At 36.9% G+C, this 26,428-nt stretch overlaps 1 protein-coding gene across 1 annotated transcript in view; it reads right to left on the reverse strand.

The window, feature by feature from the left end:
• The window catches only part of cryl1 (crystallin, lambda 1), a 158,752-nt gene that overhangs the window by 62,641 nt on the left and 69,683 nt on the right, over nt 1–26,428 (reverse strand). The window contains exon 5 of the mRNA XM_039744005.1: nt 13,430–13,624. Within this exon, the coding sequence (XP_039599939.1) occupies nt 13,430–13,624 (195 nt within the window). The remainder of the gene's footprint in view (nt 1–13,429; nt 13,625–26,428) is intronic.

The following is a 26,428-nucleotide window of genomic DNA, read 5'->3' on the forward strand; positions in this document are numbered from 1 at the left end:
AGGCGTGTCAGACGTCGTGGTACATTTTCTGATGCAGCTGCCGAAAACAACTTCGTGACGCTGCCGCCAAATACACAAAACAATTACTTTGACAATCATGTTACATTATTTTTAAAATGTTTCCTTTTCTTTTCATAACTTTAACACATGACATCGCTGTGAAGCTGGGTATTTTGCTATATATATATATATCACAGCGACACTCATAACAGTGACAAAACAATTACATTGACAATCATGTTACGTTATTTTCAAAATGTTTCCTTTTCTTTCTCTTTTCTTCTTTAACACGCTACTTCTCCGCTGCCAAGCGCGGGTATATATATATATATATATATAGATAGATAGAGATATATATATATAGATAGATATGAGAACAACATACAGTATATATATATATATAGATACATAGATATATATATATATATATATATATATATATATATATATAGATAGATATGAGAACAACACTCATATCAATGACAAAACAATTACATTAACAACCATGTTACGTTATTTTTAAAATTTTTCCTTTTCTTTTTCGTACCTTCTTTAACACACTACTTCTCCGCTGCGAAGCGCGGGTATTCTGCTAGTATATGTATATATATGTAGATGTGTATATGTATGTATATATATATATATAGATATGTGAATGTGTAGATATGTGTATATGTAGATATGTTTATATGTATATATGTATATGTATATATATATATATGTTTATATGTGTGTGTGTGTGTGTATATATATATATATATGTATATATGACAGCAACACTCATATCAGTGACAAAACAATTACATTGACAATCATGCTACGTTATTTTTAAAATGTTTCCTTTTCTTTTTCATAACTTCTTTAACACACTACTTCTCCGCTGCGAAGCGCGAGTATTTTGCTAGTAATTTTATATATTGCAGAAATGCTGTCTAAGTCCTCAAAACTGAGCAATTTTTTTTCCAGCATAGAGGAGGGTGCGAAATGAGGAAAATCGGGCAGGTTCTGTTTAACAAAGTTTCTAATTTGAAGATAGTGAAAGAAATGTGTTGCTGGAAAGTTTAATTTGGAATGTAATTGTTCATAGAATGTAAAGATATTATCTATATAAAGATCTCCAAGTAATCTAATCCCAAATCTTTTCCAGATATTAAAAACTGCATATGTTTGCGAGGGTTGAAAAAGGTGGTTCTCATGCAGAGGTGCCACAGATAAAAGATTCTCCATTTTAAAATTCTTTCTACATTGGTTACATGTTCTGAGTGAGTGAAGCACAATTGGGTTATTAGTATATTGGCAATAACTTGCATTTATTGGGGCACAAAGCAGGGAATATAAACAAGTACTGCAGGATTTTATTTCAATTGTGGACCAAGCCTGGGTATGTTCATCTATTTGTGTCCAGGTTTTTATAATTTGTATGTCTGCTGCCCAGTAATAAAACTGAAAGTTAGGTAGAGCCATGCCACCTTCTGCCTTTTGTCTTTGTAGGGTCGCTCTTTGGATACCTGGATGTTTTGAGTTCCAAATAAATGAGGTTAGGGTTGAATCTAATTGCTAAAAAAAAAAAATCTATGGTTTTGATAGTGGATAAACTGTATGTATATAAGGATACATGGATGGGAAGAACAACACTGCTTACAATCACTGATATAACATCCATCATACTATACATTTTCTAAACTTAACTTCTTTTACTCCAAAATTACTCAGGGCTAAAACCTTTGGCAGCCTGGGTACAAAATAAGAAGCAAAACTAAATGAGATGCCAGTCCATCACAAACTCACTCAAACACATATTTAAAAAGGCCAACCTTTTATTCTGAGTCTCTTTAATAGAATAAAAGCAGAATATATAACAATACTGAGTTTTAAATGTTAAAGGTACATAAGAGAATCACAGAACATGGCAAAATAATATGAACACAGGAGAATTTCTATAAACTATTAGTTTTAACCACTGAGCCACAGTGCATCCCCTTAACAAACGAAAGAGTTTAAAAAAAAAAAAGAAATAAAATCCAAATACAGTCAATGTCTTTTTGCTTTAAAAGACTTAAAATCAAAACTTTGATTGAACATTACTTTAAGGAAAAGGATTAGGATAGCATGTCTAATTACCATACCAGAGAAAGAAAAAGAAAAATGTAACTGGAAAAAAAAGATTGGGGACACAAAACCAACATATACTACATAATAAAACTGAAACATTAAAGCCATATAAATGACAAATAACAGATAAATAAGAACAAATAAAAAAACTAATAAAAAGTACAAATAGTAAATACATTTAGAGGAAGAATCACTATATATTAATTAAAAACCATGGCTTGTGACAAATGTCGCATGACAGTTTGTAAAATGTATAATTTAATGGATGGAATAAAATTGAGAAAATGGTTTTGGACATTAAAGCAAATGCAATCAAGTGGCTAAGGCACAGAACATCAAATTGCATTATATTAGATTAGACTAGATAAACTTTATTAATCCCAAGGGAAAATTTAGATGCACACAGCACCAGAAACAAAAGATACTGATTGACAGGACAAATATAAAATCAATCAATCAATCATTCAGTCAATCAATAAATAAATGTATATTGTTCAGCAATTACAAAATTGACTTCCAAGTATAAGTATTTCATTTGGTGTGTCGAGAAATAGTAAAAAAACAAGGTAGAAAAAGATCCCCAGAGGCGTTTCTTAGCACACTGTGTTGGAATGAGTCTGTGACTAAAAGTACTCCATGAGAGTGCTTCCTGGAGGGGATGGAAGGGATTTTTCATGATGGCATTCAATGTTGATATCATCCACTTTTCCAGTGTGTCCAGGATTAGCCCTGTGATCGAGTAGGCTTTCCTGATAAGATTGTTCAAGCAATGTGTATCTTTTGAACTCCAGTTGCTTCCCCAGGAGACCACAGTGTAGAACAATACATTGGCTACTACTTACTGGTAGAACATTTCCAGCAGCTCGCTATATACATCAAAAGTCTTGTACAGTGCCACTGTGTTGTCAGACCAGTCCAGATTGCTGTTTATGTGAATTCCTAGGTACTTGTACCTCTGTACAACTTCCATATCTTTCTGCAGAATGGTGACTGGTCGCAGAGGCTCTTTGTCAAGTAATCACAGGCTTATTAGTTCAGTTCCCACATTTAACTCACTGTGTGCTGCCTTGCCATTCCAGGGCCAATTTCTACCTTCTATCTGATGATACCAGGATTTGCTCTGGCTGGCTAAACACTTAACTGGATATTACTACTTTATGCAAATGTTATACTTCATTACATACTATAGTGAATGTTGATCGAAAGCACTCAGCATATGTTTGTGGTTAAGGGCATAATTCTTGCACTAGGTACTAATTGGGGTTCAGAAGAGGCAATCATTAAGATTATTTTTTACTGAAAGTAGTGATATTTTAGTTAGCTTTTTAACAGAAACAATCAACTTATTAAATAATTTATTACATTAAGGGCACATTTCGAAGTAATGTTTTACTACCTTTTCCCCAGTATGATGGTTTAATAATTGTATGCTGGTCAAGGATCACTTGCTTTTATTATAATTACTAGGGGGCTCTGCCCCCTGCTCGCTTCGCTTGCCAACCTCCTGGTTTGGTTAACCGGCTATACAATTTAAAGAGATTGTTATTTTCATGGGAATTGTTACATATGCATTATTTTCACTTTAACTTTAAAACTTCAGTTAAAACAATATTTGGAATTAACTTCTTCAAGATCGCATTGAATTTTGATTCCATGTTTGGATTTACATTGTGACAATGCAACGTATAACTGCTCGTAAGTGAATATCTTTTCTTTCTCTCTAATAAATAAGCCGGCTTTTTCAAAAGTTTGTCCCTGCGATATGTTAATTGTCATAGCAAAAGCTATTCTAACAGGAAACTGTAAACATTTTAATACAACTGGCAGATCAAGATCTCCTTTTGTGTCTAATGTTATTTGTGGAATATGTACTACATTACCTTTCTTGTCACCTGTTAAAATTTTACATGTTACAATTGTTCGACCAATTTTTAATACAACTAATCTTGTTCCATTGCATAGTCCACCACTCATACATAAATTAAGCTAATAACATTATGATACGTTCTTCTTTTAACAGTAATTCGGCCAGTGGAAGGCCAGACGGCGTTAACACTTGTAGATATTCCATGGTATATTGTAAATTGATGTTTTCATCTTCCGCACGATGATCACCAACTGCTTCAGCATAGCCTATTGATATGTATTTAATCAATTTGCAGTGTAACCGATCGACAATTTTCGCGTTAATTTGTTTGACTTCATCTTGTTACGCTGCCATATTTAGATGAATGGGTGATTCTAAACTGGATCTTTGTAAGTGTGTGCGTGTGTATTCATAAGTATGCCCTTTAATGGATTGGTGTCTGTCCAAACATATGGTATATATATAAGATAACTCCTGTAGCCACAATAAATGCCTTTATTGAACAGACAAACCAGGGGTGAAAAAGTTCCTTTCTACTGCAGCCACAGCCGCAAAACACATAAAAAACATCAATAATAACTCATAAACTTGCAATATTATTTAGGAAAATCGCAACATTTTACTCACCAAAAATTTGGATTATTTGTAAACAAAATCCATCCTCCTCTCTTTCCTCAAAAACAGTTTAATTACTCTGTCGTACGGATTATCCGTGTGCTTCAGTTCCATCAAAAAGTCCCTTTCTATCGCCATCGAAGCTAATGCTGAAAGTCGAACCTGCCCTGTTGTATTTCTGGCATAAGTTTTAATTCGCTTTAGGGCTGAAAATGTCCGCTCGACAGAAGCAGTGTACACGGGAATGGTCACCACCAAATATACCAATATGAACAGCTGCCCCATGCTCTCATTCAGATTTTTCTGATGAAGGAAGTCAAGGAGATCAGTGGGAGATTTTCCTGCAAAATCATCCATGGCATACATTACAGTCAGTTCTGTTTTTAGCCAAGACAGATCAAAAACCACTCCGTGGCTCTTGTGTTAAACTGGAGAAGGCTGCATGCGTGAAATTTTTCTTGTATTCCTGAAACTTCTGGAGCTCGAGGAGTGTGACAAACATCAGGTTTTCGTGGTCTTGAAATCTGGTCTGTGTCTAGCAAATAATATTGTCTAGAATCCTGCCACGGAGTTGGCCGTAGTGCGTGAGAGGATCTTGCGCTCGGAGCGTTATGCGGTGCGTTCAGTGGCCTCGTAGAGTTCCTCATATCGGCTTCTATCCAATCAATGGGTCTGAATATGGTGACATTGCCGTATGCCTGCTAGAGGGCCCTACTGACACCAACTCAAAATCTGATTGGTTGAAGCAACAGGTTAATCGACATTTATTCTGTGTTAGAGTGCCTGCACAACGGATTCTGAAGGCCTCTCTGCCTGGCAACAAATGATGGCTGAAATGTGATTGGTTAAATGCTTTAATACGAAAATACATGCCTGGAAGCAGCACAACCACCAGAAAAGCTATGAAAGGAAGCGGACAGACTATTTGGAATTATTTAATAAGTATTCATGGACAAAATATAATTAACAGTTTGTGATTCAGATATTTTTACTTATGAATATGCTAAGCACAGTCCTTGACCCGTGAATATTTACCTTATATGGGCAGGCACTCAATTACGTGAGAGGCGTGATGATGTGAGACGCAACTCTGCCTCCCACGGCCATTGAGCTGCAGTCTATTACAGTATATGGATGAAAATAGGTTCCAGTTATGACCATTACGCGTAGAATTTCGAAATGAAACCTGTCCAACTTTTGTAAGTAAGCTGTAAGGAATGAGCCTGCCATATTTCAGCCTTCTACCTACACGGGAAGTTGGAGAATTAGTGATGAGTGAGTGAGTGAGTCAGTTAGTCAGTCAGTGAGGGTTTTGCCTTTTATTAGTATAGATATCCAGTAATGAATCATAACAATATATGTATGTTAAAATATATATTTTGGAAATTTGTAATTTAAAATGTAAACCATCCAGTATGTCAAAACATAATAAAACAATTGGCTTACTTTTTTAGCTAAGAACACCAAAAAATATTTTCAATTTGGATTTTACTTATTTCTTCACTTCACAGTTCTTAGCTTTTTTCATATTCATGATTTATTGTAGTCTGTGTCAAAAGAGAAAACAATAAGTAAATAACTTCAGCTCCTACCAGATATTCTCTACAAGTTTTAATGTAGTCAAGTTTCCAATTAAGGTAGTCAGCCTTGCATGACTAAACACAGAAGAGCATTTCCAGGGCTTTAAAGGGTGGCTTTTTTTGTCCTTTCAAAAACAAAAAAGCATGGTGTAACGAGTTAATTTTCTGTGTTTACTAAATTTGACCTCAAGCTTCATAAATTTTGTTAAACTGTCAATTTTGTGGTGCAGTTTCATTAAACTCCTTAGTGGTGAATTTTATTTAAAAAAATCATTTAAAAAGCATTGTATTTTTTTGGGCATGAAAAATTACATTTTTATTAAATCTCAAAAGTATAATAATCCATCCATCCATTATCCAACCCGCTATAGCCTAACTACAGGGTCATAGGGGTCTGCTGGAGCCAATCCCAGCCAACACAGGGAACAAGGCAGAAAATAAACCCCGGGCAGGGCGCCAGCCCACCGCAGAAGTATAATAATAATACAAATAATAATAGTAATGATGAATAATAAAAATAATAGAATGAAATTAACAAAAATAATAATAACTAATAATAATACTAATGATGCCAAAACAGTATATAATCTCAAAATGAATCCTTTGTGTGGTAAATCTTAAAATAGAGTGAAAAAAATCCAATGTCATAGTCGGGACAATAACAGCGTGTTTCTTGTCAGATTTTCTTTCCAAATTTATGAGTTTTTGAACAGCACACTGCACAGGTATGAGTTCTGTTTTTTTTTCTGTTGGAAGTATCTTATATATAAATGTCTATGCATGGAAGTGTGTGTGTCTGTCCAGCCCAGATTTGAGAGATGGAGTCGGTGTAAGGGCTCCACCTCCAAGGATACACAAGCAAGGCCAGCATGTCGGCAAAGCCAAGAAATTGTTACTCGCTTAGCGGCTAATACAGAAGTGAGGGGAGCACATCAGCAAAATGGTATCCCTGTTATTTTTCCCCCCTCCGCTAAAACACAAGCAAGGCGAGCACGCTGGCAAAAGAAAACCTCCAAAGAAAGGCAGTCGCTTAACCACTAATGCACAAGCGATGCGAGCAAGTCGTCAACACAAAACCTCCTAGGAGAGTGATGCCCAGAGTAATTCCTTTCAACTACCTGACACCTCTGCATTTCAATTTTTTTTCTCACGATTTCAATAGTTTCTAGGACCCTGTGCTTATTAAAGCAAGGGTTTACACAGCTACTATAATCAATAAAATGTCTACCAATAAGACGCTCTGGATTGATCCAAGATGTGCTGGGTCGACCATGTCTCTTTAGCAGTAGTGTGGACAGTGGAAAGGCAGCAATGATTTATTCTACAAGCTGGCATGTAAAGTTTGCATGAGATACAGTTTCACCAGCTTTTTTTTTGTATATGACGAGTGCATTCCAAATGCACTGTTCCACCTATATGGCAATCTTTTTGCAGTACTAGTTTTTGTTTCCTCAGCATAACGTGATAGAAAGCCAACTCTTGATCTGCATGATCTATGCTGCCCATTGTGCTATTGTAGTTGACCACAGCACAAGGCTTTGTAACCTGCTTGTTGCCTTTTGCCTGTAAATTGACTATAGTGGCATTATGTACAGTGCTAAGAAGACCGATATGTTTCTTGTACTTCCATTTCAGCGCATTTTCAAGAACTTTACCCTTTTACCAAGCTACAAGCACACCAATTCAGCTCTGCCAAAGTCTTCAGGCATACCACTACCATTAGGACACACTGTTCTGTATGCATCAGTCTTTCTTTGCAGCAAGATGTCAAATAGCTCTGGTGAAGTATAAAAATTGTCCATGGTTACATAGTAACCTAGATCCAGCAGAGCATCTATCAAAGTCAGCACCAAAGACATAGCAATGCCATATTGATTGTATTTCAGATCAAACATTCTCCCTTTTAATGTGTACAGACCTGAATTCCAAATGTATCCTATTTTAGACTCACAAAGCTTGTAGAAATGTATGCCAAATCTTTCTCTGTTTGACGTGATCTACTGTATCCATGACAGTCTGTCCTTATAAGCCATGAGACTTTCATCGATGCTAACATCACGGTATGGAATGTAAATGTTTAGAAATTTTGCTACAGCGGCCTGGTATATCTCCCACATTTTCTTCAGTTTGGGTGCTGGATGTGTATTCTCATAAAAGTCTTCATCTTTGGTGAAGTGCGAATAGTTCATAATTAGTGAAAACCTGCACTTAGACATAATTTCTCTAAAGAATGGCAGCACTGACAGCAATTTTACGGTTCTAATGCTTATGCAAGACACATCTTTACAGTTGCCAAAGTGACACTTAGAACTAATGCTTTTAGCACGGTTTTTGCAGCCTGAGTAATGCTTGGGTGTACTGCTAAGGATGTTAAGCAGGTTATGCTTTTCCAGTGGCAAGAAAAACGTTCATTGTATATATTAGTGATTCTTCATGTTGTGTATATATATGCAAAAGAACAAAACACTTCCAATCTGTACAGAAGGAGAAAGAATGAAGGTTACATCATCTTGAAGCAAAATAGTTTCAAACATTATTTGCAGACAAAATCTGAAAAAGGAACATATAGCAAACTGAGTCAAGCTTTACCTTGCTCTCAATTATTGGATAAACACCTTTCTGTCAAAAAAGAGTCTATAGGCCCAAATACTTAAATCCTACAGTGGAAGGTTCTAATGGCACTGTTAAGCAGTTCAGTGTATTCTCTTCCATGTTTTAAGGCAGTGCCACTTTATCCTGAGAGGACAAGGTAAATGTGAATAAATATAAAACAATTTTATATGATCAAGTACTTTCTTTGATGACATATTTACAATATGTCCTGATGACAGTAAAAATGTCTGGAATGACAATATCCCCAGCCACTAGTTTGTAGGATTTGCAGAGCAAAGCTATAATTTGAACCACAAACTCCATCTGTCTCAATCCCTAGAACTGGAAAAATCAAGCAATTATTAAAAATTCGGGAGTGGTGCCTGAGAATTCTGCATTCCTTTAATATCTACTGTGGAAGATCAGCCTCGACACAGACAGACACTGAGACACACAAAGTCCAAAACACACACTGTTTATTTTCAGTTCTTCTTTTACAGCACACACAGTGCACAAAGCACCACAAATAGTTCACAATCCTCTCTTTTCTCTCTTTCTTTTCTTTTTCTTTCCTCTCTTTCTTTTCTTTTTCTTTCCTCTCTGCCACCTCCACTCCTCTCCCGCAAGCTCTGTCCTCTGCCTCCAGACTCCAGCTCCACGAATAGAGAGAGGTGGCCCCTTTTATAATGCACATGGATGTGCTCCAGGTGCTCCATGATGACCTTCCTGCAGTCCAAGGCTTCATAGTCATCCGGGCCCCGACAGGGTTGAACTTCTAAGCTCTGATCCCGTGGCCCTGATGCAAACCATGATGGCTGCTCTCTCATGTCTCGGGGTAGGTATTGTCCCTCTCCCGGTCCTTCCATCTTCCAGGTGTCCTAGCTGGGCAGGATCCCCAGCAGTCCGCCACACTACACTTGTACAACTTATGTTAAGGTGCAGTGAAACTACTCTGGCATCTTGTAGTGGCCCAACACACTATTAAGACAATTTAGTAAAGAAATAAGTAAAATCCAAATTGAAAATATTTTTTGGTGTTCTCATTTTCTGATCTCTGCAATGATCTGTTTTAAATTACTGAAAACTTCTTTTAAAATAGAGAAAGAAAATTGATTCCTTCCTGAAAAAAGGTTTAATCAAAGTCAGAAAGAAAATGTAACTACAAACAGAATACTCATAATGTAAAATTTGTAATGAAATGTTTCGAAATTCATTTAATTAGTGATATTGTAGGTAAAATGATTAAAAAGTATTTCCAGCCAGATATTGAGGAGGCATTTAAACAAAAAACAACAAAGGCTAATCACACCAGGATTTTTAAAAATTTACTGATTTGCTTTCCCATCGGTAAAATGTGCAGATTAGACGAAAATACATTGTTAAATTATACGGTATGTTGTAGGACTACACAAGTCTTTAATCGAAGCTTGTTCAGAACAATTAATGGGTGATCAAAGTGACCTGGCAAGATAACTGAATTGCAGGGTACTTATGTATTTCTTTAGAAAGGACAAAGTACAATGGAAAGTTCTCTGATTAGATGAACTTTGAATTGAAAGTTAGAAGACAAGTCTATCTTTGCATTTATTGACAAGAAAAAAAGTGAATATTGTAAAATGATTCTGCTGACAACATCAGAATAAATAGTTATTCATCAGTATATGTCTCCATATAAAGTTCCTTGCTTTCAGATACTACAATCAGCAGCATATAAAGCACATTATAATTATATAAGGCAAACAATTTAACAGATTTAAAATCTACACTGTGGCAAGCGAAAAATCACTGCTCACATACACATCTGAACAGTTATTTTATAAGCTTTTATTTTAAACTATTTTTAATTAATATAAAATCTATACCTAGTTAACTTTGTTTGATGTTATATAAATGGGTGGTTAATACTATTGTTATGTAAATCAAGCTATAGCAGTTAATGAATACAATAAGCTACCATCATTTCTGGAACAGACATGAAACAAAATACAGGTATTTAATAATAAAGAAAATACTATATGTGTATGGAGAACATTTACAGTAAATTACTGCAACAGACATGTGCATTTCTGCATTCCAATAAGAAATACGTATGTGGCCCACTGGGGGAGTTGCTGTTAAAGGAGCGCAGAGAAGAGTAGAAGGAACAGAAAATTCACGAACTGAAGGAAAAAAGTGGTTATCCTAGCTTGGTAAATTGCAAGTGAACCTAAAGATCTTATTGGGTATTCTTTACTCATTACCATATACTGTATACAGTAGTGGCCAAAAATTTTGAAAGTGACACAAATGGTGTGTTTTGCAAACTTTGTTTCTTCATGATTTTCAGATTATTTGTTGACGTGTTTTCATGGTATAGTGAGGAATAATTATAAACATTTCATAAGTTTCAAAAGTTTTTATTGGCAAATACATCAAATTTATGTGAAGAATCAATATTTACAGTGTTGACCCTTCTTCTTCATAGCTGCAATTCACTCTGGCATGCTGGATATCAGCTTCTGGGCCAACTCCTGACTGAGGGTGATCCATTATTGCCTTTTTAGTGCTTGGAGTTGATAACAATGTGTGGGCTTCTGCTTGTCCACCCACGTTTTTAGAATTGATCACAGGTTCTCAATGGGATTAAGGTCTAGAGAGTTTTCTGGACATGAGTCCAAACTTTCAATCTTATGATGTCTGAGCCACTTCATTTTCACTTTTGCCTTGTGACATGGTGTTCCATCATGCTGGAATATACACAGATCATCACCAAATTACACCTGGATTGTTAGGAGAAGTTGGTCTTGGAGGACATTTTGATACCATTCTTTATGGCAGTGTTCTTAGACAATTGTGAGTGGGCCCACATACATGGATGTGATTCAATCCCACACATGGATTGTCTCAAGATGCTTCACTGTTGGCACGACACACGACTCCTGGTAGTGTTCACCTTTTCCTTCTCGGACAATCGATTTTCTAGATGTTCCAAACAGTCAGAAGGAGGATTCATTCTGAATAATAACTTTGCACCAGTCCTCTGCTGTCCAATCCTTGTACTTCCAGCAGAATTTCAATCTGTTCTTGATGTTTCTCTTGGAAAGAAGTGGCTTCTTTGCTGCCCTTCTTGACACAAGGCTGTTCTCTAAAAGTCTTATTCTCACTGAGCATGCAGATGCAGTCACACCCAACTGCTGCCAATACTGAGGAAGCTCTGCACTGGTGGCAACACGATTCTGTAGCTGACTCCTCAGGAGTAGAAGTTCCTGGCTCATGCTGGACACTCTTAGCTGATCATTTTGTGCCAGTGCCAAAATAAGTGAAAATGGGTTTTTGTGATAAAGTTAAATTTTTATGCTAATAAAGCTCTTTGCAATGAATTAATATGCATTTGACCACTCTGCACAATAATATAAAAACAATGTGAATTGCCACCACAAAAACTGAAGCCGCAAATTTTGCAAAATGCAACATCTGTTTTACTGCCAAAACATTTGGCCACTACTGTACACCAATTAATCACATTAAAACCACTGACAGGCGAAGTGAATAACTTAATTATCCTATTACAATGGCACCTGTCAAGGGGTGGGATATATTAGGCAGCAAGTCAACAGTCAGTTCTTGAAGGTGATGTTTTAAGAAAATGGGCATAAGTAAAGATCTGAGCAACTTTGACAAATAGTGATGGCAAGATGACTGTGTCACAGCATCTCCTAAATCACAGGTCTTGTGGAGTTTTCCTGGTATGCAGTGGTTAATACCTACCAAAAGTGGTCCACTGGGAACTGGACCATGAAGCAATAGACCAAGATGGCTGGGTCTGCTGAATCACATTTTCTTTTAGATCATGGAGATAACCGTTTGCATCGTTTTTCTGGGGAAGCGATGGTAGCAGGATGCACCATGGGGAAAAAGGCAAACTAGCGGAGGCAGTGTGATGCTCTGGGCAATGTTCTGCTGGGAAACACTGCACCCTGGCATCCATGTGGGCATTACTTTGACACATTCCGCATACCTAAAAATTGTTGTAGAACACGTACATGCCTTCATGCCAATGATGGCAGTGGCTTCTTTCAGCAGGATCAGGCACCATATTGCACTGTAAAAATTATTCAGGAATGGTTTAAGGAACATGATAAAGAGTTCAAGGTATTGAACTCAATTCCATCAAATAGTCGTGGGGCGTACTAGAAAAACAAGTCCAATCCATTGAATTTCCATCTCGCAACTTACAGCACTTAAAGATTCTACTGGCAATGTCTTTCTTGTTGCCAGATGCCACAGCACACCTTCAGAGGTGTGGAATCCATTCCTCAATGGCTCAGAGCTATATTGGCAGCACAAGGGGGACCTATACAATATTAGACAGGTATTTTTCATTTTTGTGGCTGATTAGTGTATATGATTTAAAATATAAAAAATATTGTGACAAAACATGGCATTATTTAACCCTACTAAATACTGTCATGACTTACAGTATTTTCATTGGAGTAGTCAGAATGGGAAATTACAGTTTTAACAAGGTTCCACAGGTTTTTACAAAAATTCATGTTTTACAGGAATGTATATTTTTGTTGAGGCATACACCTTAAAAATACTTAGATCAACATAATTATGCAGATTCATTTTCCAGGATAAAAGACTATTTAGTCCTCAGACTATTGACTCAGGTAGTACCAACCTTGACAAGTCTCCAGGCTTCAGCAATAACTGCATACTGTATGCGATTTAGGGCAAAACCATCAATCTCACGCCTTAATCTGACTGGAGATTGGCCAACCTCTTTCATCATATTGTATGTCACATCCACTACAGTAGAATCAGTTTCTGGATGAGGTACAAGTTCCACCAGCTTTACATAGTATGGAGGGTTCACCTGAGACAGAAAAATTAAACATATTTACCTTTAGAAAACAAAGCTTACGAAGCAATTGTCCAATTCATCTCAGCCATTTTAATAAGACTTTTGGAAGAGCAATCAACTAACAAAAATGTTATCAACTTATTTTACATAACCTTAAGTTACTTTACATTATTTTAAATTGCATTACAATTTACTTACAGTACATCACCACAGTTAGAAGCCTTAAGAATACAAAAGATTTTCTGAACGTAAATTATCAACATCAAAAGTCTATAAAAACTGAAATTTAAGGTTCTGTTTACATAAAATGTTGAAATAAAGATTAATTAAGGAAAACCATTTTCACCTTTAATATGATCTTGTAAGTGACAATTATCAAATTCAAACTTCTACTGCCCTCTGCCAGGTATTGAAGTTGTAGAAGAATTTTCAATAAGGAAACAATCAGAAGCATACAACAAACTTAACCAAGAAATGTCTTGAAAAAGTAAGAGCATTGACATAGAAAGGCCCCGTAAGACCTTGGTCTTCAATCCAATAAAACATGTACAGGTAAAGAACCATGTGCACAGTAAATCTCCCTGCAATTTGACCAAGTATGAATGTTCCTTAAAAATAGAGTAGAATAAAATACTTAAATTCAAGCGTTCCCATCCAAACATACTACTGTAATCACAGAGAAAGATTCTACCAATCTGCAAGTAATCCCCAAATGTAAAAGAACAATATAATGCCTCACACTGGCAATTCTGCAGCATGGTGCATTTCTATTTTTTTCTGACCTTACTTGGAAATTCAGTTTAGTTTTAGTTTTCCTTCATTGTATATTTTTAGTTTTAATTTAGTTTTTATTTCACAAAGACTATTACCTAAGCAATAGGAGTTTTTCTATTCACTTGGGTGAGTTCTCATCTTCTTTAGCCCTCTTACTTGTGGAGTTCTGGAGGGTTTAATCCTTGGACCAGTTCTCTTTTTGATATACATGTTACCTTTTGGCTTGATTGTTAAGAAGCATGGCTTTTACTTTTACTGTTATGCTGATGACTAGGAAATCCAATCCCAGATTCTCGGACATTTTCCATTCCCGCATTCTCAGAAATGAAACTGCTGTAATTCCTGGGAAACCGGGAACGGCCAAGTTTGCATATATATAGCTTGTAAAAGTATAAAAATCGATCAAGAAATAACAGAGTTATAGTTGAAAACTGAAGACTTTGAACAGCAACTTGAAATTGCAATGCGTCAGTCTGTTGCATCCGCATTATCTGTGCCAAGAAACTTGCCATCACAGAATGATGACAAGAAACTGGATGCATCAGTAATAGCTGAAATGGCGGTGTTTCACAGCAACGGCAAGCGCGGGCGTTTTTTAGAACAAATGTATCTGTATCGGATGACTGTGCTGCCTACTTCAGTGGAGGCAAAGCATGCTTTCTCAGTAGCTGGCGTACTCTGCATGAAGTACTCTCTCAACCTGGACGACCACACGCTGGACAAGTTGTGCTTTCCACGCTCTTATTACCACAACTAACTAGATCAGGAGTGCCCACAACTTTTCGGCCTGTGAGCTACTTTTAAAATAAGACCAGCAGGGAGTCATGGACTATGTAGTTTTTATACACGACCCTGCTGGATACCACAGGGGCCGCAAGAGGGAGCTGCAGGGAGGACCGAAGAATCATTCGTGCCCTATAACCCGGAAGTGCGTCATAGGAAGAGCGACGTGCTTCCGGGGTGAAAAGAAGAACTTGTACCTGACCCGGAAGTGATAAAGAATCACGTGGACTGGGGATTGGGAAAACTTCAGGGTCAGGAAGGATAAAAGGACTGTGGGAGCTACCAAACGGTGAGCTAAGCTGGGTGGAAGGGTGGCAATGCGTCTGGGAGTGGTGGAGAGTTATTGTATTATAGTTATTGTATTGAATGAGTATTGTGGAGGAGAGGGTGCTTTGTGCACTGTACTGTGAGAATAAAGTCAACATTTGGACTTTTATCTGGTGTCTGGCGTATTGGGCAGGGGTTCAAGGGAGCGATACAGCCCTAATCTGTCACTATATATATATATATATATATATATATATATATATATATAAACTGCTCAAAAAAATTAAAGGAACACTTTGAAAACACATCAGATCTCAATGGGAAAAAGAAATCCTCCTGGATATCTATACTGATATAGACTGGGTAATGTGTTAGGAATGAAAGGATGCCACATCGTTTGATAGAAATGAAAATGATTAACCTACAGAGCCCTGAATTCAAAGACACCCCAAAAATCAGAGTGAAAAAATTATGTGGCAGGCTAGTCCATTTTGCCAAAATGTAATTGCAGCAACTCAAAATTGTACGCAGCACTTTGTATGGCCCCTGTGTTTTTGTATACATGCCTGACAACATCGGTGCATGCTTCTAATGAGATGACAGATGGTGTTGTGGGGGATCTCCTCCCAGATCTGGACCAGGGCATCACTGAGCTCCTGGACAGTCTGAGGTGCAACTTGGTGGCATTGGATGGACCAAAACATAATGTCCCAGAGGTGTTCTATTGGATTTAGGTCAGGAAAGTGTGGTGGCCAGTCAATGGTATCAATTCCTTCATCCTCCAGGAACTGCCTGCATACTCTCACCACATGAGGCCAGGAATTGTCGTGCACCAGGAGCCACTGTACCAGCATAGGGTCTGACAATGGGTCCAAAGATTTCATCCTGATACCTAATGGCAGCCAAGGTGCCTTTGTCAAGCCTGTAGGGGTCTGTGTGACCCCTAATGGATATGCCTCCCCAGACAATCATTAACCCACCACCAAACTGCTCATGCTGAATGATGTTACAGGCAGCATAATGTTCTCCATGGCTTCTCCAGACCCTTTCACTTCTGTCACGTGCTCAGGGTGAACCTGCTCTCATCTGTAAAAAGCACAGGGCACCAGTGGTGCATCTGCCAATTCTGGTATTCTATGGCAAATGCCAATTGAGCTGCATGCTGCTGGGCAGTGAGCTCAGGGCCCATTAGAAGACATGGGGCCCTTGGGTCACCCTCATGAAGTCTTTCTGGTTGTTTGGTCAGAGACATTCACACCAGTGGCCTGCTGGAGGTCATTTTGTAGGGCTCTGGCAGTGCTCATCCTGTTCCTCCTTGCCCAAAGGAGCAGATACTGGTCCTGCTGATGGGTTATGGACCTTCTATGGCCCTCTTCAGCTCTCCTAGAGTAACTGCTTGTCTCCTAGAATCTCCTCCATGCCCTTGAGACTGTGCAGGGAGACACAGCAAACCTTCTGGCAATGACATGTATTGATGTGCCATCCTGGAGAAGTTGGACTACCTGTGCAACCTCTGTAGGGTCCAGGTATCGCCTCTTGCTACCAGTAGTGACACTGACTGTAGCCAAATGCAAAACTAGTGAAGAAACAGTCAGAAAAGATGAGGAGGGAAAAATGTCAGTGGCCTCCACCTGTTAAACCATTCCTGTTTTGGGGGTCATCTCATTGTTGCCCTCTAGTGCATCTGTTGTTAATTTCATTAACACCACAGCAGCTGAAACTGATTAACAACCCCTCTGCTACTTAACTGACCAGATTAATATCCCATAAGTTTCATTGACTTTATGCTATACTCTGATTAAAAAGTGTTCCTTTAATTCTTTTGAGCAGTATATATATATATATATATATATATATAGATATATATATATATATATATACATACTTGCATAACTGAATAACCTTTATGGCACAATAACAATTCAATTTATGGTAACTACAGCATTTGGATTTAATAATCTTCATGTGGGAAAAGGCTGACTCGCATATGTAGAGACAAATAATGCAGTCAAGGAGCTTTTGAATTCAGCTGAGTGAAAAATGACGGCTGTCCGATTAACTGCGAATTTAGTTCCCTCTCTTTTCTCTTTCTCAGATCGCTTTTCGGAAGGAAGTCAGTTTCCTAGTTTTTATGAACAGTTCGAAAGTGCCTTTCAACATTTTCCTTCTTTGGAATAGCAATGATAGATTGACGGATCAGACAAATGCACTTTGATTGTGACATTGTGAGAGAAAATTCCTCTTCTAATTACACATAAAGCCCATACCCTCCCCAAACAACTTTTTTAAAATCCCTTCTTTAGTCGATATAAATTGGAAGGCTAACTAGATCACAGCCGGAGGTTTGCAGTAGCTCGAGCGTTTGATCGTGCGTGCGGGATGACCGGTGTCTTAGAAGAAAGGAGATCTCAGACTGGCTGCCCTGTATGTCAATCAAGTGGCAAATGCCACAGGGAGGATATATGGTAGACTAACGTTTAAAAAAATTTTTTTTGGAATGCAACGTGATTTACATGCAGTACCTTTGCAATCTACCGGTCGATCGCGATTGATGCATTGGGCACCCCTGCACTAGATACATGTACTTATATGACAGTATGAACTGCTTATAGATAAGGTTAGTCTTTTATTGGTGTCAACATACTGCAGTAGTTTTATTAAAAATAAGTGTCAGTCGTTCTAAAACCGTTCACATGTGAGATGCCCGTGCACTGAGTCATCCCGGGAAGCTCGGGATTGACATGTGGGATTCCCGAATTCCCGGGAATGGATTCCCCACTGATGATACTCTGTTAAATCTATTTGCTACTAAAATCAAAGCAGAGTGGACAATACAGACCCTCCATCTATGCTTGAATGATATTTAAACCTGCATGGCAATGAATTTTCATAAACTAAATCATAATAAAACTGAGACTGTGGTGTTCAAAAGCTCAGAAACCCTGAGTGTCCCTGATGTTGCTGTTGGGCATCTTGCCACATATCATAAAGCTTCATCTAGGCATCATTTTCGACAGCTCATTCAAACTTTACAAATAGATAAATTTTGTAGTTAATTCAGCTATTTCCAGCTAAGATTTTTAGCTATAAGGTAAAGACTTTTCTTACTTTTAGTAATCTTGAAAAGGCAATCCATGATTTTATAACATCTTGTTTGGACTATTCAATTCTTTGTATGTAGGCATTGATCAGGCCTTGTTACAGTGTCTACAACTAGTCCAGAACGCTGTGGTTCACTTATTGACTGGATCTTATAAGTATGTTATTTTACTAATACTGACCTTGCTCCATTGACTTCCGGTCCACTTTAGAATCAATTTTAAAAATCTATTACTTGTTTTTAAATGTTTGAAGTGCTGAGGGAGAGGTTGAAGCAAAGGGTGGATTGGGCTTTTGAGGTGGCTGCTTCTTTTTTTTGGAATGGCTTGCCTTATCATATTAAGTCTGCCCCAACGTTGGCCATTTTTAAGTTATCATTAAAGTCTTTTCGCTGGCATTTGATGCTGTACGAGGTTGATATTATGTTTGTATATGCTGGCTCATGTACATTCACAATTATAAATATGTATGCATGAGTGTGGGTATTTAGAGTTTATCTTTTATGTAATGGTTGGTTATGTTTGCAATTCTGTGATGTGTGTATATATATTTTAACTGTTTCTTTTACCCTTTCTTGTACAGCACTTTGGTTCAGGTTCGGCTGCTGTAAATGTACTTTATAAATAAAGTTTGACTTGACTTGATAGAAAATGTGCGCCTAGTGACTTCCTGAATCATCAGGTAACATCAGATTTTCATCTCAGCCATACTGTGCTATGAATGTTTTGTGTGCAATCCTGTACAAAGTTGATGTAAGAGTAGTCATACTACAATCCACTAAAGAAGAAGAAGGGGGAATGGAGGTTAGAAATGTTAGAATTTCTATGTATCAGTCTGGTATTGAGTCATTACTGTTTTTCCATCAATTTAAATTTTTTCCACTTGTTTCTGATTAAGAGTCTTGGCTTGCATTTCATGATGCTTCAGTTATTGAGCATGGAATATATTTCAGAAGTAAACATGTACGTGCACCATCTTCACTTAAAGACGGCGGAAAAATAACTTTATATACTTCAAGTATATATGCCAACAATTTTCAAATTGCTATTGGGGCGGTCAAGGTAGTGCCTATGTGTCTGGAACAGAGCAAAGATAGGTTACGATATGCAGGCTTATTCTTTTCATTATCTCATTACACTTTTGTTTTTTCTCATTGTTGAAAAGGTTTCCATGTTCCTTAGTAAACAACACTACACTGTATATCTAAATGAAAGACAAACTCTTCTTTAGAAAAGTATGGCTTTGTCTTAAGGTGTGTGACTGTCATTTATTTGGCTTTTGTCTAATAAACAATAGGGGGTTGATTCTGTGCTTATTTATATGCATTGGCTTAATTATTTAATTGTGATACTATGTTTACTTCATATCACTTTACACAACTTTATTACATTCCACCAAAGGACCAAAAATGTCATATTATTATGAAAGTATTGCTAACAAATTGTTTTTCAGTTGAATTATGATGATTTTTTTGTAGGTGACTTTAGGGCAGGGTTAATAAAACAGTACTTTATATTAACTCATAATCATCGCTGATTAAGCAAGGTTTTTGGAAATGCATGAACAATTTGCTTGTATGGTATGTCTGAGTATCGTAAAGTTGCTTGTTCATCTCTAAGATGCATAATTTTTGAGAAACATACCCCAGTTCAATAGCAACCATGGACTGGAAGAACATCCCCAGCGGCTTTATACAGCAGGACATGAGCCTTCTCAGGCCCTTTTTTTAAAACAAGTTTCTACTGTCTACCAAATCTACTCTACTGTTCAAATAGACCCCAATATATTTATAGGTCTTTACTAACTCATTATGGGAAATTACTTCAGAGGTACCCTGACACTTCTGAAATTTGCCTTTGTTTTGATAATGTGCAGAGACAGGACCTTCTTTCTGTACTCTATTGATACACTACAGAGATGTGTCCTTTCCCCACTATTCTTCTCACTTTATACAAATGAGTGTACCTCTGGCAATTTGTTTGTCAAACTTTTTAAGTTGCAGATGATATAACACTAATAGGCACTAATAGGCATCATTTCAAAGAATTATGAATCCATATACAAACAAAAGAAAACAAATCTGACATTGTGGTGAAGCCATAATAATTTGGACCTGAACATTAAAAAAAACCCAGAAGATGATCATAGATTTCAGAAATCAGTCACCTGCTCACCTATCATTTGCTATAAATGGCTCAGCCACTGGAATAACAGCATCATTTAAGCTTTTGGGCACTGTGCTGTCACAAAATCTTAAGTGAAATAAACATCACTTGAATTATTTGTGTCAGCTAAGGAAATTCAATATCACTCAACCAATATTGGGCCAATTCCACACAGCCACCATCGAGTCAAATTCTGACTTCATTTGTAACCGTTAGGCTTGGTGCTGCCACTCATTCTAAGGTCAATCTGCAATGCATTATTCAAACTTTTGAAAGGATCATAGGCTTAAACTAACTGCACCCTGAAGTCCTATATGAGTCCAGGGTAAGGAAAAAGGCTGATCTGACTTGCCCAGGCCATCACTTGATCAAAAAAAATCCAGCAAACATCTTTGTGCAGTGAAGGATAAAACAGCCCGTCACTTTAACAGTTTTATTCCATGTGCGGTTATTCTTGCTAATCAGGTCTGAGCTTCTACTCAGTATCTATGTGTACCTGCACACTAGACTGCTTGGACATCTCTTTATTTTTTGTATTTCCGTTGCATGTTGCATCATATTTTATCATTTTATATTTTATCTTTTTATATTTATCTTTTGTATTCTGTGTTGTCCTTGTACGTTGCACCAATACTAACAATTCATTTTATATAATGAGAGACTTGTGAGAACTTATGTTCTTTAATGATTTAATAAAATGAGGTTGTATTTAAAATTGGTTCAGAATAAGATAAAAAGGACAGTTTCCTGGGATTCCCTTTAATTTTTGATCACTATCTCTGATACAGAGTTCCGGAGACACACAAACTGTTGTTTGCTAGTTTAAATGATCCAGGATTGTGATATTAAATAAAAGCCCGAGATCTCTTGACTAATTATTTGCCAAAGAGCCTTAATGGTCACTATGTATTAATATATGCATATACAGAAAGCAAAACAATGATGTAGTTGTTAATAACACAACCTTATAGTTTCAGTGATCAGAGATTTAAGTTTAAGTATGGTTACTCTGTAGTGTCTACACATTCTTTCACTCATGGTAAGATCAAAGTGAAGACTCTAATTCAGAAGTGTTTGCAAGAATGGGAGTGTCTGCATATTTGCACTGGAATGGACAGCCATTTTATTTTTATTCTATTATACCTTGCAAATACACATTACATCCAACAAAACATTTAAACACTCAGATGATGACGATGATATTCAAATAAATCTTGTAATACATACTTTTGTAGTAATTTGGGAGTTATGGCAAACTCAGTACAAAGCATTAGATAACATGTGACCATATAGATTGCAAGGTAATTAACATATAAAGCAGGCCAATAGTGAGATACTTGGCATGCAAATAAAATATCATCAAGTCAGAATATCCTACTATGTAAATCAAAAATGAGTGACAGTATGTGCTGATGCAATGTAAAGCAGAGTCAGATTTGGAATTAGAAGGGGAAAATAGACACTTACCAAAGAATTAAATAAAAGAACAGGAAATCTATAAAGCAAAAAGAAATTGTGATTTGAACAATAAAGTCTTATAGACAAACCTAGTTAAAGATGGAGTTGTGGAAAGAAAATGTGGAATATTCCAAGAATGCAAAGCTTGTGCACATAATAATAAATGACGATGCACATACAGTAAGTAAATCCTCAATAACAGTTACATTTCTGGGAAAGAAAACAATAATTAGGTGTAAACAGGTCCAATTTTAGAATGATGTTTGGAAAACGCCTACATTCTTGATATTCATTTCTTATTGTTGTAAATTTTCACTTTTTATATGAATCCATCTGTTCATGGACACAGGTATCATGTTGCTTCAGAAGACAGCCTTACAGCACTTGGACCCCAGTTTGATATATGTGCAGGATGAGTTTTTGTGGAGTTTGCAGTTTGCATGCTGTCTTCACAATTGCATACATTATTGCAAAGAATCCAGTTTTCCGTCACAGACACACTGTTAGGTTAGGCATCACACAGAGATTCCTTGTCTCATATGTATGTATTGGTCAAGGTGCTTGGGGGGGGTGATTAAGTATGTGCAGCATTTCGGAGATTTCCTGCGTTGACAATTGCTCATGGCAGCACACGGTTTGTAATGCATGATGTATTCTATCCACAGAAGGATGGTAGATTTCTCCTATTGGTTATGTGTGATGATCAACTCTGAACACTTCTCTGTAACTCAAAGGTTGCTGGCATGCATTGCAGATAAAGCGTTTGCCAATAGTACCAGAGAGCAAACTGTGTCACAAACAAAATTTAGTTTGGGCTTTCCAATATTGATGTCACTCACAGAAGCATGCTCATAACCTGTCCACATATTGCTCAGCACAACACGCATCTCTATACTGGTGACACCACAGAACTAATCGTTGGTAGGGAACAACTTGTTACCTGCCAAATAAGTTCTAGCTTGCCACAAACTAAACTAAGAAAAGGAAGACACAGAAGACATTTTGATGGATATTCAAGTGTTAACATTAATAAAGAAAAGATTATTCTATAAAGAGGAGATGATGTTTAGGTAGCATGCTAGCCACTGCAGAACTCCTAGAAGGAAAAATCAACCATACAGAAAGAAAGAGTTGATTGCAGAATTTTAAATAAGCATGTATATGTATCATACAACTTAATGGTCAAATATTTCTCTTTGTTCAGTGTTCAAAGTTACAGTTTGCTAAAGAAGGCTGAATAACTTAATTGTTCAAAATAACAAAATTACCCCTAATGTTTATAAGCTGACAACATTAACTTGCCAAATGGAACGGGACAAAGGACTTAGAAAAATCTCTGAAAGCATACAATTACGTTTTAGGATTACACTATTTAGTGTACGCCTTTATAATCCTATGCAGGATTAACTATTTGCTGAAAATGCTGCTATTAAGTTTTATTTTAGCTGTGTCATATGCTAAGATAATAGAGAAAATGTAAGTTAACTTTATAAGGGTAAATTACTTAGAAAAGCACTTAAAATATAATTCATGAACACTGTATGTAGCTCTCTTTTATTAACACACTAGCAAAATACCCGCGCTTCGCAGCGGAGAAGTAGTGTGTTAAAGAAGCAATGAAAAAGAAAAGGAAACATTTTGAAAATAACGTAACATGATTGTCAATGTAATTGTTTTGGTACTGTTGTGAGTGATGAGTGTTGTGTGTATATATATATATATATATATATATATATATATATATATATTTACACACACACACATAAACATATATATATACATATCTATACATATACACATATATACATACACACACATATATACACACAAATACATATATATATATATATACATACACACACATATATAAACATATATATACATATACATACATATCTACATATATACACACACAGCTATTTCGTATCAGTGCAATACGCTGCTTGTTAAAACGGATAACTCCCACTCTTACGTGCAAGTCTGCATGGATATTATGAACTATCGATTTGTTCAAGTTCTATTTAAATTTTAAATAGAAGGAATTTTTATTTAGTCGACAGAAATATCTTTGGTAGGAATGGTAAAACAGACAGGAATATTATTTGTGAATAAATCAACTCAAACCTTAAACAACTTATAATATTTTGCTCTCCATAAAAACATCCTGTCTAAATTATACAAGTTAGAAATAAAGTAAAAGTTAAAAGAACAAACATTCAAATTTCTTTACTCTTATGTAATTTTATATAAAAAATAAACTTAGATTTTAAATATCCCAAAAGATTTTGCTCTCCATAAAAATATATCCTGTCAAAATTATACAAATTCAAATATGAACATGCTGCATAACAAAACCTGGAAATATAAATAAAATGTGTTCCTTTCAGCAATAACAAATCAAATCATTCAGTTGTCTTTGCTCATATGTCATTTTAGAGCTGGACGCCTGGCATCTTTTTGGCAACAAGTTCGTTTATGTTTGGTGTGAGGTTCTGTGTTGTGGAGATTCTCAGGATGGATTGCAGGTGCTCATCAGTGAGGCGACTCCTGTGTGCTGTTTTGTTAGTCTTTATCACTGAGAAGAGCTTCTCACACAGATATGTGCTACCAAACATGCACAAGGTTCGAGCCGCATGTAGACGGACTTTTTGTTCTTCAAAGTCACCAAAGCGCCGTGCAAACTCAGTGCGCTCAGTTTATCAGCAAAGTGCGTTTGGGAACACCGTAGTGACGACTTGGTTTAACATTACTTGGCAACAGGGAAAGTGGGGCAAGTTGCACTGGTGCATTTGTGTCTCCCATAAAAGCAGCTTCACTTGAAATCACTTTGTGATTGTGCACGGGTAAAACGTCCGCTGAAGTGTCAGATTCTTATTTAATTATTCTGCTTTCTGTATCTTCTGCATTGCATTCATTCAGGTTACCCTGATGTTTTGTCTCATAGTGCCGTCTTAGATTAAATTCTGTAATTACAGCCACATTAGCTCCACAAATGAGACACACGGGTTCAGTAAACATATACTCAGCCTCCCATCGGTTTTAAAGGCTCTATTTTCAGAATCAACTTTTCTCTTCAGCATCGTGTGAGCTAGCTTCGCAATAACTTGCAGCATCATAAGCTAGACTTGATTAACGCGTAAGTGTTGGCAAGGCAGCTGAAGCGCTGCATTATGGGATCTGTAGTTTATTGTGTTACCAGCGCTTCATATACCCGGCCATTAATAACAATAATACAGTATATAAAATGATCTCGCGGGCGGATATAATTACGCCGGGCGGATGTGGCCCTGCCCTTGAGTTTGACACATATGGACTAAATAGAACTTGAAAAGATATATTTTTCAAATGTGATCGCAATTCAGATAGAGTTGACGCAGACTACAGCCTGCATGCCTCAATAAGTCATCCTCCCTCGCTCTTACTTTTTACCGCTCATCTAATGAATACACTGAGTATGGCTTTACCAAAACAATCATGGAGGGCAATAAAGTATCCATTATTCGAGTATGTAGATCGGGATATATATATACATATATATATATACCCGCGTATCAAATCGGAGAGGTAGTGTGTTAAAAAGCTAGAAAAGAAAAGGGAACATTTTAAAAATAACGTAACATGACTGTCAATATACAGTATTTGTTTTGTGAGTGTTACTGAGTGTTGCTGTCATCAAGGATTTGATTATCATTATTTCTTTCAATCAGGTTCGTATTTGTAGGATGTGTTGTGTTCAAGTTACATTCCGTGTTTGTCAATCGCTGTAAAGATGACAGGTTTCATTCATCGATTCGTTTCTTACTGCATCAATAAACAGCTCGTCTTCTTCTTTATCTGAGACCTGACACACTGCATGCACGGGTTTTTTACACTGTCTTCCTTTAGCGGACATTGACTTTTTCCACCGTGTGCTTTGTTTCTGCAGTAGCTGGATTTATGAATATGCTTATATGTATCAGACGCTTCATATTTTTGCTGCCTTTTCAATTGTGTAATTCGGTTTTGTTCAGCTCTTTGGAACTGTTGCTTTTTCTGTGCACGCGCCAGTTCCGTGAGCCGCTCGGTGTACATGCATCGAAGGTTCCCAGCTGTGCTGGTGCCATCTCGTGCTATGTCCATGGCTGTATTTAATGTTACCTTAGTCCTGGCACTTAAAACTTTCTTTCGCAGTTTCGCTGAGTTTGTGCCAAACACCACCCTGACCATCTCATCTTCCTCTGCATAATCACAGTCCTTCACCCGTGAATATTTAGTGGCAGTTTGCTATTGG

This window comes from Polypterus senegalus, chromosome 2, assembly GCF_016835505.1.
Source record: "Polypterus senegalus isolate Bchr_013 chromosome 2, ASM1683550v1, whole genome shotgun sequence".
NCBI classification, from domain to species: Eukaryota; Metazoa; Chordata; class Cladistia; order Polypteriformes; family Polypteridae; genus Polypterus; species Polypterus senegalus.